The sequence below is a fragment of the Oncorhynchus mykiss genome, chromosome 28 (assembly GCF_057628025.1).
Source record: "Oncorhynchus mykiss isolate SJ-2025 chromosome 28, ASM5762802v1, whole genome shotgun sequence".
Lineage (NCBI taxonomy): Eukaryota > Metazoa > Chordata > Actinopteri > Salmoniformes > Salmonidae > Oncorhynchus > Oncorhynchus mykiss.
This window is the reverse complement of record NC_143049.1, coordinates 13370031-13383861: the sequence shown is the minus strand read 5'-3', so window position 1 is coordinate 13383861 and position 13831 is coordinate 13370031. Positions and strand designations below refer to the sequence as shown.

General features: G+C 39.8%; 1 protein-coding gene across 1 annotated transcript in view; it reads right to left on the bottom strand.

Annotated features, from left to right (window-relative positions):
- pth1r (parathyroid hormone 1 receptor) overlaps positions 1–1818 on the bottom strand; it is an 86691-nt gene extending 84873 nt beyond the window's left edge. The window contains exon 1 of the mRNA XM_021589162.3: positions 659–1818. Coding sequence (XP_021444837.3) covers positions 659–730 — 72 coding nt within the window. The 5' untranslated portion in view covers positions 731–1818. The remainder of the gene's footprint in view (positions 1–658) is intronic.
- Between the last annotated feature and the right edge of the window lie 12013 nt (positions 1819–13831).

Genomic DNA, 13831 nt, shown 5'->3' with positions numbered 1-13831 from the left:
GCAATGCAATGAGTGGGTGGGCATCTATCCACGGCATCCTCTGTGGAGGGTGGGGAGCCTACTGCATTGCCTCAGGGCAGAAGAATAGTTAAGAACTTCATATTGCAGGTAAAATGTCTATTGAAGCACTCTTGCGCTACCTGTGCTATGGGAAGAGATATTCAAGAATGTGTCCGTTTTATTTGTGCCATTATTGACTATTCATGAAAATGCATTCTCTAGACAGTTCACTCAGATGGTTGATCATCTGTCAAAATGATCCAGCTATAATGGGCTGGATGTTCAATGAAATTCAGAATTATTTCAAAAGATAAAGCCCAGTTAGTAAAGTAGCTTCAATCTGTTACGACTGAATAGACATAAAGCACGAGCAAAAAAATGATTGCAGTTTTGAAACTGCAGTAGAAGTGCAGCAACTGCAGTCTACTGTGGTATTTTGGACCCAGTAATTGCAGAACACTCTAACTGCAGTTACACGGCAAAGTTACTGCTGTAAAGATTTTGGACGCAGTATTTGCAGAATACTCTAGGTATACTGCAAAGTACTGCAGTTATTCTGCACTCTGACTGCAATCTTTTTTTCGTAAGGGTGAGTGAGGTTAGCCGCCTACATACACAGATGACATGCAGAACATGTTCTATAATGAAAATAACTTACCAGACAGACACGACTTAGGACCAAGCTGAAGAGAAGAAAGCCCAAACAGTGGAACACTAGAGTGGCTCCCATCCCGTTTCAGAAAGCAATTTTTACAGAGGTTGATGCTTCAGTTAAAATGACTTCATCTACTTTTAACTGTCTCCAAAAGCGCTAGTCATGTTTCACTCCATCTGTCCTCTCATTATGGGCTTGATAGTGGCTTGTAAAATCATAACTATAATCTCTTCGCTTTCCCTCCCTCTTTTTAAATCCGCAACACGTTCAAATTGAGCCCGCTCACTTTATTTCTCTGCGTCTGTCTGTTTTTTTTCTTCTTCTGAAATTACATCCACATGTCAGAACTATTTATGTCGCTCTCGTTCTGCGGTGGGAAGTTCAAATGATTCTTTGTGGAGAAGAAACCAGCGCGGTATTTTTAGGTCTTTTTAGTCCTTCAGACTAACTTAAACACTTCAGTATGGAGCTGTGCGCCTTTATGCCATACCCCAAACGTTACTTCTCACTAACTCCGTCCAAATGTTAATTGGTAAGTGGTCAAACTCATACGAAAAGATGTAGCTAACTTATTAAAAGACTAAATTAATTTGCATATAGTGCACAAACGCATGGCTCATCATGTCCTCTATCACACTAAATAACTATTGCCAAATTCATTAGATGATAATTTCACAGAAGACGCTTGCTTATAATGACAGATTTTAGCATACATAATGCATCTCAAGACAAAGCGTCACGTCAGTCATAAAATTCTGAACTTTTCCTAATAAGATTCTTGCTTTGGCGAAACATCTTATCGTTGGCTGTCCCCCCAGACATTAATTTCTGAAAAGAATAGTTGGCCCATTCACACTAATGAACAATCTATACATTTTATCGAACTATAAAAAGTTTAGCTTCAGTTATACCAGTCTATGTGGATGTATCAAATCCCAAAACGTAACGCGATTTACGCATGGTGATTTAGACGTCCAAGGAAAACGCCAACTCGCCTATCAAGATCACACTTACGCTATTTGAGAGAAAACAAACTGATTCATTTCACCTATTTCAGAACCACCTACATCTAAAAAAGGCAGCTTCCTTTCAAAGAGTTATCCCTAATATTCACCGCGGCTCCAAATGTTGACGACAGCGGCTCGAAATCAGTCGTGAGTAATGTGGATGAAAAGTGGGGGTGGAAAGAGGCAGGTATTAGACAGGCGCATGAAAGGATCTCATTGGTCCGCGCACTCTTGCTTTAGATTAAACCACGACTCTAAAACGACATATTTTGTCACCCCTTCCACACAATCTCCACATTCAACCGATTTCTGAGTGTTGCCAATTAATTTCTGCCAACATCTTTAACTGTATTTGCTATCGACACATAATGCATAGGAGGAGTAAAATGTTCCAGAAACATTTCACATTTTATATTTTTTTTCCTAGTAGCCTACTGTACACATCCTCTACATCAGGGTTCCCCAAAACGCGGACTGCGGTCCAAATTCGTCCAGCAGGTGATTTTATCTCACTCATCATTATTCAGGATTTATTTAGGACTATCTGTGGTAGCATTCACATGATCATAGAAGTGTTTAGAAACATATTCTATTTTAATTTACAATAAAAGTGACTCCAAAATGACACAATACATGATTTACAATGAATTTCTATTGGCACAAAATAGTCTGAAACACAACCAAAACCCACAGCAAATGCATTGGTTTGTGTCAAGAACTGCAAGGCTGCAGGGTTTTTCATGCTTAACAGTTTTGCGTGTGTATCAAGAATAGTCCACCACCCAAAGGACATCCAGCCAATTTGACACAACTGTGGAAAGCATTGGAGTCAACGTAGGCCAGCATCCCTGTGGAATGCTTTTGACACCTTGTAAAGTCCATGCCGCAACGAATTGAGGCTTTTCTCCGGACAAAAAGGGGTAGGAAGAATAAGCTAAATGTCTGACACCGTTGGTTCATCAAATGGTTTTGTTAGAGGAGCATCTGTAATCCATCTATGTCAGTTCTCTTGCATTGTTAGAATGTCAACACATTCAGATGACAAATTCAAAGAAATATTACATCGGTCAGGGTCAGTAGCTAAGTCGGCCTACTGTACGATCACAACTGTAAATCATACTGCTTACTCATTAGAACAGATAGGCAAATAACTACAGTATCACTTTATTAGAAAACTGGCCAATTCATGTGGTAAAAAAAAGTACTGAGTCAAAGCATATTTTTACAGAAGCTTGCCTGTAGCCTACCACACATAAAGTCAAAAGGAAATGTGAGTAAGTAATTGTCTTTGTCATGCCCTGGACATAGAGAGGCTTTTATTCTCTATTTTGGTTAGGGCAGGTTGTGACTAGGGTGGGCATTCTATGTTCCTTTTTCTATGTTTTTGTATTTCTTTGTTTTTGGCCGGGTATGTTTCTCAATCAGGGACAGCGGTCTATCGTTGTCTCTGATTGAGAACCATACTTAGGTAGCTCTTGCCCATGTGGGTTTTGTGGGTAGTTGCTTTCTGTTTTGTACCTGATGGAGCTGTTTCGGTTGTTCTTATGTTGTATTTAGTGTTCAGTTCTATTTAATAAACGACGAACACGTGCTGCGCTTTGGTCCTCACCTTCTTCCACCAACGGTCGTTACAGTCTTGGGACATGCTGTGAGGGACTGTTGATTTGGAGTAAGATACCATCCAGTCCATATCTATTATAAATGGTGGAGAATTATGTCTCTGTGCCACAGAAATTGTCAACCATATGTCACACAGAGAGATTTTAACACGGCACAGATTTTGCATCCACCTGTAATGGAGCATCTCACCACCCCAATGTACAGTACCAGTCAAAAGTTTGGACACACCTACACATTCCAGGGTTTTTCTTTATTTTTACAATTTTTTTTAGAGTAATAGTGAAGCCATCAACACTGAAATAACACATGTAATCATGTAGTAACCAAAAAAGTGATCAAATCCAAATATATTTGACAGATTCTTCAAAGTAGCCACCCTTTGCATTGATGACAGCTTTGCACACTCATTGAACTGTAGTCAATGAACAGCATTCTCACGTAGGTGTTCCTTTTGTCCAGGTGGGAAAGGGAAGGGAAAGAGAGCGTGATTACACAGTTGTCCACAACAGCTGGTGCTCTTATGTGTGCTTCAGTGTTGCTTGCCTCAAAGCACGCATATAAGTAATTTAGCTCGTCTGGTAGGCTCGTGCCACTAAGCAGCTCGTGGCTGGGCTTTTCTTTTTTTAGTCCATAATAGTTTGCAAGCTCTGCCACATCCGACGAGTGTCAGAGACAGTGTAATAGGATTCAAATATTGATGCTTTGTCTATTTGATCTTTCGTCTGAGGGCATAGCACAATTTCTTATAAGCGTCCAAGTTAAAGTCCCGCTCCTTGAAAGCGGCAGCTCTACTCTTTAGTTCAGTGCAGATTTAGCCTGTAATCCATGGCTTCTACTTGAGGTATGTACGTACGGTCACTGTGGGGACGACATCATCGATGCACTTATTGATGAAGCCGGTCTGTGCTAGCAAAATAGTCCTGTAGTTAAGCATCTGCGTCATCTGACCAACTTCCATATTGAGCATGTTACTGGTACTACCTGCTTTAGTTTTTGCTTGTAGGAAGGAATCAGGAGGATATAATTATGGTCAGATTTGCCAAATAGAGGGTGAGAGAGGTTTGTACGCATCTCTGTGTGTGGAGTAAAGGTGGTCTAGAGTGCTCAGAGAAAGATATTTTGTTTAACAAGTAATCTTTTTTTTCTAAAAAAAGGTAGCAGTCCTGGTGCCCTTTTTAAGATCAACGGCATCATGAACTTTACCCAGTACCGAGATATTTTTTTAAACCTGGTTGCCTCTGACAGGATGCTGAAACTTGGCCACAAATGTATCTTCCAGCAAGACTGTAACCTAAAGCACATCGCAAAATCCACAAATTAATGGTTATGTAAACAAAATCAACACTTTGCAATGGCCATCTCGATCTCCGGACTTGAAACCAATGGAAAATCTGTGGTTTGATTTGAAGAGGGCAGTCCATAAATGCAGAAGAAGGATATCAAAGATTTGGAAGGATTCTGTATGCAGGAATGGTCAAAGATCCCTCCTAATGTGTTCTCTAACTAATTTTTTTTAAAGGCTCAGCGTCATTATCCTCTCAAGGTGAGTTATTGAAAGCAGGGATGTCAACAATTTTGACCCATACCTTTTTAGAAAAATAAAAGGGTGACTTGTTAAACAAAATATCTTTCTCTGAGCAAATGTATTATTAAAAAGGAATATAATGTCCCTATTTTTTTGGAGAATACAATATTGTTCAGTAATTTACTCGTTTATTTTATAGTCATTTTTGTTCATCTTTATCAAGTGTGTCAATAATTCCGGACCTCAGTGTACATATGTTTCCAATATACATTGTTACAGTAAAAGCTCATGGTCCGCCAGTTTCCTTCATCCCTCATCCCCTCTAATGCTTTGTTTTGGCATTATTTCTCTACCACAGAAATATGAGGTAATAGATGGTAATAAACCCTTAAGTACAACATAATGCTTTGCCTTATCCTCTAATTATGATTTCATTATTGTTCCAGAACAAAAACGAGGTGGGGGGACACTCTCTCTGAACACCACAGAACAATAGTTGAGTCACACCTCCAGGGAATGAGGACCTAGGTCAACTCAATCTCATATGAAGGCAATACGTATTGCCTTGGCAGCTCACCACTCTGATCTCCCAATGTGAAATGAAGAAACAGGAAATAAGATCCAAGCCGGACAGGGAATCTCTGAATCGTCCCCCAAGCTGTAAAAAATTCTATGTTTCAAACAACCTGATTATTTCATTAAGTTATTATGGCAGCCTATTCTGTTGAGTTCTTTACCCATCAATAATATATTTTTACCTAACAACCATTTTCCTCACATGCTTTTTGGAGGTCAGCTGTAGCCGATAGCCTGGCACCATAACTTGATTATATCCAAATATGCAGCAATTTTAATATGGTTAGGGAGAACATTAATAGGGTACAACATGCAACTCTCAACAACTGATTTAATTGTAGTTTTCTCTGTGAACTTCATTTGGAGGCAGAATGGCGTATTGCTTACTGAACCAGTAAACTGTATACTAGAGAGTGAATATATATTTAGTGGTATTCAGTAATGAGACATCAGGTCATTTACCATATCCTGCCCAGACATCCAGACAGATGCGTTAAACACCCACACAAGCTAAAATATTTTTTCTGCTGTAATACGATGCGTAGAGCTTACCCATCATGTTGCACAGCAAAATAAGTTGAATTTGAGTGGAAAATCCAAAGTGGGAACTTAAAGTAAGAAAGTACAGTGCCTTGCAAAAGTATTCCACCCCCTTGGGGTTTTTCCTATTTTGTTTCATTATAACCTGCAATTTAAATTGATTATTTTTGGATTTGATGTAATGGACATACACAAAATAGTCCAAATTGGTGAAGTCAAATGAAAAAAAATGAAAAAAACTTTAAAATTACTTTTTTTTACTTTACTTGAATTAAAAACGGAAAAGTGGTGGTGCATATGTATTCACCCCCTTTGCTATGAATTCTCTAAATAAGATCTGGTGCAACAATTACAGAAGTCACATAATTAGTTAAATAAAGTCCACCTGTGTGCAATCTAAGTGTCACATGATCTGTCACATGATCTCAGTATATATACACCAGTTCTGAAGTTCTGCAACACCACTAAGCAAGGGGCACCACCAAGCAAGCGGCACCATGAAGAGGAGTGCTCCAAACAGGTCAGGGACAAAGTTGTGGAGAAGTACAAATCAGAGTTGGCTTATAAAAAATATCCAAAATTTTGAACATCCCAAGGAGCACCATTAAATTTGCTATTTAAAAATGGAAAGAATATGGCACCACAACAAACCTGCCAAGAGAGGTCCGCCCATCAAAACTCAAGGACCAGGCAAGGAGAGAATTAATCAGAGAGGCAACAAAGAGACCAAAGATAACCCTGAAGGAGCTGCAAAGCTCCACAGCGGAGATTGGAGTATCTGTTCATAGGACCACTTTGTGATGTACACTCCAAATAGCTGGGCTTTACGGGAGGGCGGCCAGAAAAAGCCATTGCTTAAAGAAAAAAATAAGCAAACACATTTGGTGTTTGCCAAAAGGCATATGGGAGACTCCCCAAACATATGGAAGAAGGTACTCTGGTCAAAAAAATGAAGCTTTTTGGCCATCAAGGAAAATGCTGTCTGGCGCAAACCCAACACCTCGCATCCTCCCGAGAACAGCATCCCCACAGTGAAGCATGGTGGTGGCAGCATCATGCTGTGGGGATGTTTTCATTGGCTGGGACTGGGAAACTGGTCAGAATTGAAGGAATGATGAATGGCACTAAATACAGGGAAATTCTTGAGGGAAACCTATTTCAGTCTTCCAGAGATTTGAGACTGGGACGGAGGTTCACCTTCCAACAGGACAATTACGCAAACTGCTACTGCTACAGCAACACTCGTGGTTTAAGGGGAAACATTTAAATGTCTTGGAATGGCCTAGTCAAAGCCCAGAGCTCAATCCAATTGGGAATCTGTGGTATGACTCAAAGATTGCTGTACACCTGTGGAACCTATCCAACTTGAAGGAGCTGGAGCAGTTTTGCCTTGAAGAATGGGAAAAAACCCCAGTGGCTAGATGTACCAAGCTCACAGAGACATACCCCAAAGGACTTGCAGCTGTAATTGCTGCAAAAGGTGTCTCTACAAAGTATTGACTGTGGGGGGATGAATAGTTATTCATGCTCAAGTTTTCTGTTTTTTTTGTTTGTTTCACAATAAAAAATATTTTGCATCTTCAAAGTGGTAGGCATGTTGTGTAAATAAAATGATACAACCCCCCCAAAATCCATTTTGATTCCAGGTTGTAAGGCAACAAAATAGCAAAAATGACAAGGGGGTGAATACTTTCGCAAGCCACTGTAGCTATTTTATTCTGATGAGTGAATGAAGTGGATCGGAGAAATGTCAACACAGCTGGGACACCTCATTGTTTCTGGAGACACATTGTGCATGGTGGCGCTACAGCATGCGTGCAGCTAGCTGGCTAGCTAGCAAGTAGCAGTTGCTCGCTAACTATACAAGTTTGGCTGTCTGGCTAGATAGCTATAGCTAGCATAGCAAACTGTGCAGTGAAGTAAATCCATTTGAATTAAGTTCATTTATAACTCAGTGAGTAAACCACTGTTTTACCAGTACTAACACTACCGCATCGGCTTAGCTTTGTCAGCAAACGCAAAGTTGCGTCATAATTATGTCTTGTCCTTTGCAAGTTTTGATATTACTTTGCAGCATTGTGTATCACATTGGCCAGTCAGCACATTCCCTTTGACAGCTAGGTTTATTACTGTAGAGACTCCTTTCAGTTTTGGTTTTAGTTTCTGTAGCTAGCTAGCTTGCTTTCAAAGTTGAGAGATTGGATGTATGTAGCTAGTGAAATGTGTTCATCCCTCAATTTGTGCACTTCTGTGTTTAGCAGAGTAGCATTCTGTCCTATCCAACAATCACCAAATGTGAGAACTAATAATGTAGTTGCCTATTTGCCATCCCCCTCTGCTCTGCATGGCCACAGAAGTAAAACCATGGCCAGACAGACACTTTCCTCTCCACTGAGAATGTTTGAGTATGCCATTGTCAAGTTCATAGAATTTAGGCTGTACATTGTCTGTCTGTCATAGATCAATCTTACAATGTGACTATTCACTTACTCCCCTTTTGTGTCTGTGTTTCAGGAGTCAACAGACAAAACAATCAATCCTCACTGAAGTTTTTCCAGAAGAAATGCGGTGTACACATTTATTTGAGTAGCTTATTGTGAAAGTAGGCCTATGTCACTGTAAATAACATCATAACTCGCACACGCCCAGGATTCTCTCTCTCCCAAAAATCTCTCTCCCATGATTATCCAACCCTCCGAAAATCCCTACACCACCTAGGTGAAGTAAAGTAGAGTCAGGACTATGACAAGGCTGCACAATCATGGGTGGCCCTGACCAGGGTGTTGATGTGGGTAGGAACCCGACAGCATTGTCTTGACTGTATACAGAGAGCAGGAATCCCTACCTGATTCTCAGTTCTCTGGGCTAAATTGAGAACAGCTCAACAGTCATGTATGGGCAAGATCCACGACAGACATAATGACAATTCAACAACCTACTGTATGTGTTTCATGTGTCTTACAGGACTGAGGACTCCTGGGCTGTGTGATGCTTGGTTCAGCACAGCCTGAACCAAGCAGAGGCCGAGCAAGCTGGTAATATTGTAATATTGACATAAAGGGAGGATGTGGATGAAATTGAAAAAAAAATAAACACAGAAAGGTCCATGTTTATGTAACCAACTACAATTACAAGCTAAGCAAACAATGGAATGGAAAATAAATGATTATAATGTACAGAAAGCCCAGAGGTTCATTTTAGTCTACTCCTGTGCTCAGGGCCCTATCACACATTGATCACATGAGGGGTTCCTATGTTACAATATGTTTGAGGTGGGCCACATTGACAATATAATTGTTATGGGGATCCTCATGAGCACCACTGAAATTATAACCATCGCTGTGTTCTAACAAGCCACAACTTCCTCCTCTCTTGGCTATAACCTTTACTTCAGTATACTCATTCTGTTACAGTAACACTGGTGTTATTGTTTGGCGAATGCAAGCGAAGTGATTTTCTACTCCATACACATCAACAGTGTAATATCCGGATGAAGTTTGATAATACGAAGTAAATAATAAGGAACATAAATAATTGTTTTACCAAATGCATACTGCCATGCTCCGAACACTCATATTGGACGGGAGAGTCGGAGTATGAGTAAAAATCTAAGTATACGAAACAGAGACCAGAGGGTACTTCTCAAATGCGTACTAGTTTGTACATATTTTAAAGAATGCATCAATGCAAGTTTCAATGTTAAGTACGCAAACAAATATGACGCAACAACACAAAACAATTACTCAACATTTGGTGAAATCAATGGCGGCCATTATTGTAGCAGAAGCGAGAGAAAATAAACTCAGACTTTGGAATTACATTTATTTTATTTTATTGGGCTCCCCATGAGCCGACGTCAATGGCGACAGCTAGTCTGCCTCGGGTTTGACACATAGCAAAAACAAACATTACAGACAAAAACACTTACCAATTTACATACATTACAACTAGGTCAGATAAGGGAGAGGTGTTGTTTTATTTGTTTTTTAAAGCTCATTTTGCTCTTTGCTTGAGTAATTTGAGCTGGAAGGGAGTTCCATGTGATCATGGCCTTGAATTTATTTTGGATATGGGAACTGTAAAAAGACACCCGGTGGCATGTCTTGTGGGGTAAGTATGTCTGTAAGAGCTATATGTACATTGATTATACAGACAATTTGGACATTTCAACATAATAATATGCATATAATATGCATATGCATATATCTATATAAATAATTGATGCAGTTAATCTCTCATCAACCCTCAAGCAGGAAAGACTAGCATGCATGTTGTTGATGTTAGTTCTGTATGTGCAGTTCAGGGCAAGACATGCTGCTCTGTTTTGAGCCATTTTTCTAGGTCTTTCTTTGCTGCACTTGACCATATTACCAGACAATCAGATCAGATTACCAGATCAAGATGGGACAAGACCAGAGCCTGAACAACTACTACAGTTGATGTGTAGTCAAAAATGCAGAACATCTTTGCATAACAGATACAGTATACCCCTCCCTATCTTCACCACAACTTTAGCAATATTACTTGACCATGATAATTGACCATCTGATTTTATACCTAGGAGTATATTGAAAGGTTTTGTTATAAGTGACCCATCAACTGCAATGAACATAGGTGATTAATTGGGTTTTCTGCACATTATATAATTTAAGGTACTCCAAAGTATTTTTTTTTGTGTGTTTTATATAATTTATGGTTTGATAATGTACAATAAATGGTCCATGTCTCATTCCCACAATGTGAAAATGTAAGTGTGTCTTGCAGTCTAAATAAGGGCATGCAGCAGGCAGGAATGAGGCAATGGATGCAAAAATGGTGGTTTCATTTACAAAATAAGGATAGTAATGGTAGCAGTGGTTAGGATAGAAAAGAATGTTGGCAAATTAAGCAAAAAGGACAAACTAACAAGAAAATATTTATCCAAAGAAATCTAAATTAAACTGAACTCAATCCAGGAGTTGGTATACCTTTGGACAAATCTACAGCCTAGTAGTCTACCCATCAGTACTTAGATATCACTGGTAATGCCAGGTAGAAATAGGGCCTACCTTGCGCCACTACGTGGGGGAGAAAACATTGACTCATCCAATTATAACTGGTTGAAACTTAATTTACAAGCTGAAGGCTATACAAATGTGTAGAAGCAGACGCAATCATAACATCACATACCATCCATCTATTTTCAATACTAGAGATCTCATTTAAAGTAACTGTCCAGTAAAAATGTCATTTTAAAAGCTCATATTCTGTTTGCTCATACCCACATAACGTTGTTCAATTGTCCTTTACTTGGCCAAAGCATACATTTCAGAAAAAACATTCAGTAAAACCTCCATCTCAAAATTGTTTTTGAAACAAACCATTTTGCATAGGCAGTAGCCTATGCCTAGTCCCCAACAACCAGTTGTTCCAGCTTTCGGTGGATGCCTGTGACGTGACTTCCGCATTTGGACGTCAAGGCGACACTACATCTTAACTCCTCCTCCACAATTACTGGATTGATTGAGCAGTGCAGAAGAGAACCTCCCATGACAGTTTTTTTGTATTCTCATCAAGGCCAGCATGTAGTGGATCTAGTTTCACACATTTGTTTTAAGCCTGCTAAGTTAGGTTACTTTGGCCGAGACAGGCCTGAATGTGATTGACCTAGCCACTTTTTCCTTTTTTCCAACTTCTCCGCCTGGGAGTAGTGACAGGAAGTTATTTTTGCTGACTCTGATCTTTTCGTTTCGTTCAGCCAAAATAACGAATCTTTCAACTCAATTAGTTGATTTCAGTCAGTAATGCACAGAGCACGCAGGACCCCCTACAGGCGAACGATGAACTGAAACTCAAGTCATGATTCTACAATCCTCTCGTTCACATGTCATTCACCATAAGGGGCTTATTGGAACTTTCATTTATAACTGAGACACTAAAAGTGTGCTTCAAACAATGTACATTTATTGATATATAGACCTACAAATAAGATTATTTCTTGATACATTTCAAACAAAAACAAACCGACGATGAACCCCAAAAAAATTATCCAAAGAAATCTAAATCAAAATGAACTCAAATCCAGGATATTTCTTGATTTAGGAAACGGTATACTGTTGGATAAATCTACAGCCTAGTAGCCTACCCACAAGGATACTCTCCACATCAGAGCTTTACACTGCCCATGTGTAAAATGACATAGAGAACATGGAGGAGCATGGGCCCTATTAGAGCACTGTGGGGGTGTTTGGTCCCTTCTGAGCACTGCCCAAGTGTAAAATTACATAGAAAACCTGGAGGAGCATGGTTTGAGGTTGGAAGGAAATCAACAGGGCCGGCCCTAGCTAGATTTAGTTTCTGGGTCACCCCACCTTGCTTGTAAAATATTTTTTGTGGCCCCCCTATTTACACCGGAGAGAAGAAATGTATGTTTAAAAGTAAATTTCCTGCAATTCTCCACATTTTGCATGGGGCATAGAGAACAGGTGATAGTTTGACATTTACTCCTGAGGTGCTGACTTGTTGCACCCTCGACAACTACTGTGATTATTATTATTTGAACATGCTGGTCATTTATGAACATTTGAACATCTTGGCCGTGTTCTGTTATCTCCACCCGGCACAGCCAGAGGAGGACTGGCCACCCCTCATAGCCGGGTCCCTCTCTAGATTTCGTTCTAAGTTTTGGCCTTTTTAGGGAGTTTTTCCTAGCCACCGTGCTTCTACACCTGCACTGCTTGCTGTTTGGGATTTTAGGCTGGGTTTCTGTACAGCACTTCGATATATCAGCTGATGTAAAAAGGGCTATATAAATACATTTGATGTGATTTTAAAGTGCATGTTCTACAATTCTACAAATTATGCCATGGGGCAGAGAGAAAATGTTGCAGTTTTGAAACTAACTTTGTGAAATTCTGCTCATTGAGCCATGGGGCGGACAGAACATGTAGCAGTTTTACAGCTAATTTCCTGCTATTCTTAATATGTTATTATGGGGTGGAAACAAAATGTTGCAGTTTTTTTAAATGAATTTCATGCAATTCTACCCATTTTGCCATGACTTATGCCATGTTCATATGATATCAAGGCCCCTGGGCACATGCCCTGTATTCCTGGTCATTAATTTGGCCATGATTACTACCAGGTGTAGATAAATGGCTAGACTAAACAACAACAAAATAATTGCTGACATAGGCTAATTGAGTGACTGTCAGTGACATTACAAGAGAAAAACTGCTGATGCACTACCAAATTTTGAAATTGCACCTTGTGTATTCTAGTTCTAAACAGTAAATTGAGACCCAAACTAAGTTTTGGTTGGGGGCCTGTCATGCCACATAGTGTCATGCCACATAGTGGCCAAAAAAGTGCCCCAGCCCCCAAAGCGTCCGTTGCTTGGCTGGTTGCTTGGCTCTATTTTACCTTGTAGCAGTCGCGAAGGAAGGAGGACACGGGCAGTTATAGTTCTATTTCACCTCATAAACGTTCGCTAAGTCCAAGCAAAATTATTACCTCAGAATTGCTCTCCAAGGACAGTGTTTTTGACGGTGATAACCTGCTGACTACCTGCTGCTTCAGAGGACCGAAAAGACTGGAAAGAGAACACTCTTTCTTTACCATATATTTGTCTTTATATAAGTAACCCCATGCCGTACAAATGTAATGTAACCGCGACATTCAAACGAGGCTGCAAAGAAAACTAATGGGACTGTAGCGACTGTGTTGACTTCAAAATCTAGGGTGTGAACTACGTTTCTATTCAAGCGTTGATCGACATGGTAATGGCTCTATAGTATTGGAGAAAAGTTGGAAAAAACTGACCCTCCGTTACATTGTGACGTGTCATGCCGTAACGTACAGCATGCATAAACCAACTATTTCTGTCTTACAATCTATCTCCACCAGGTATAGCACTTCTCTCATTGTTTA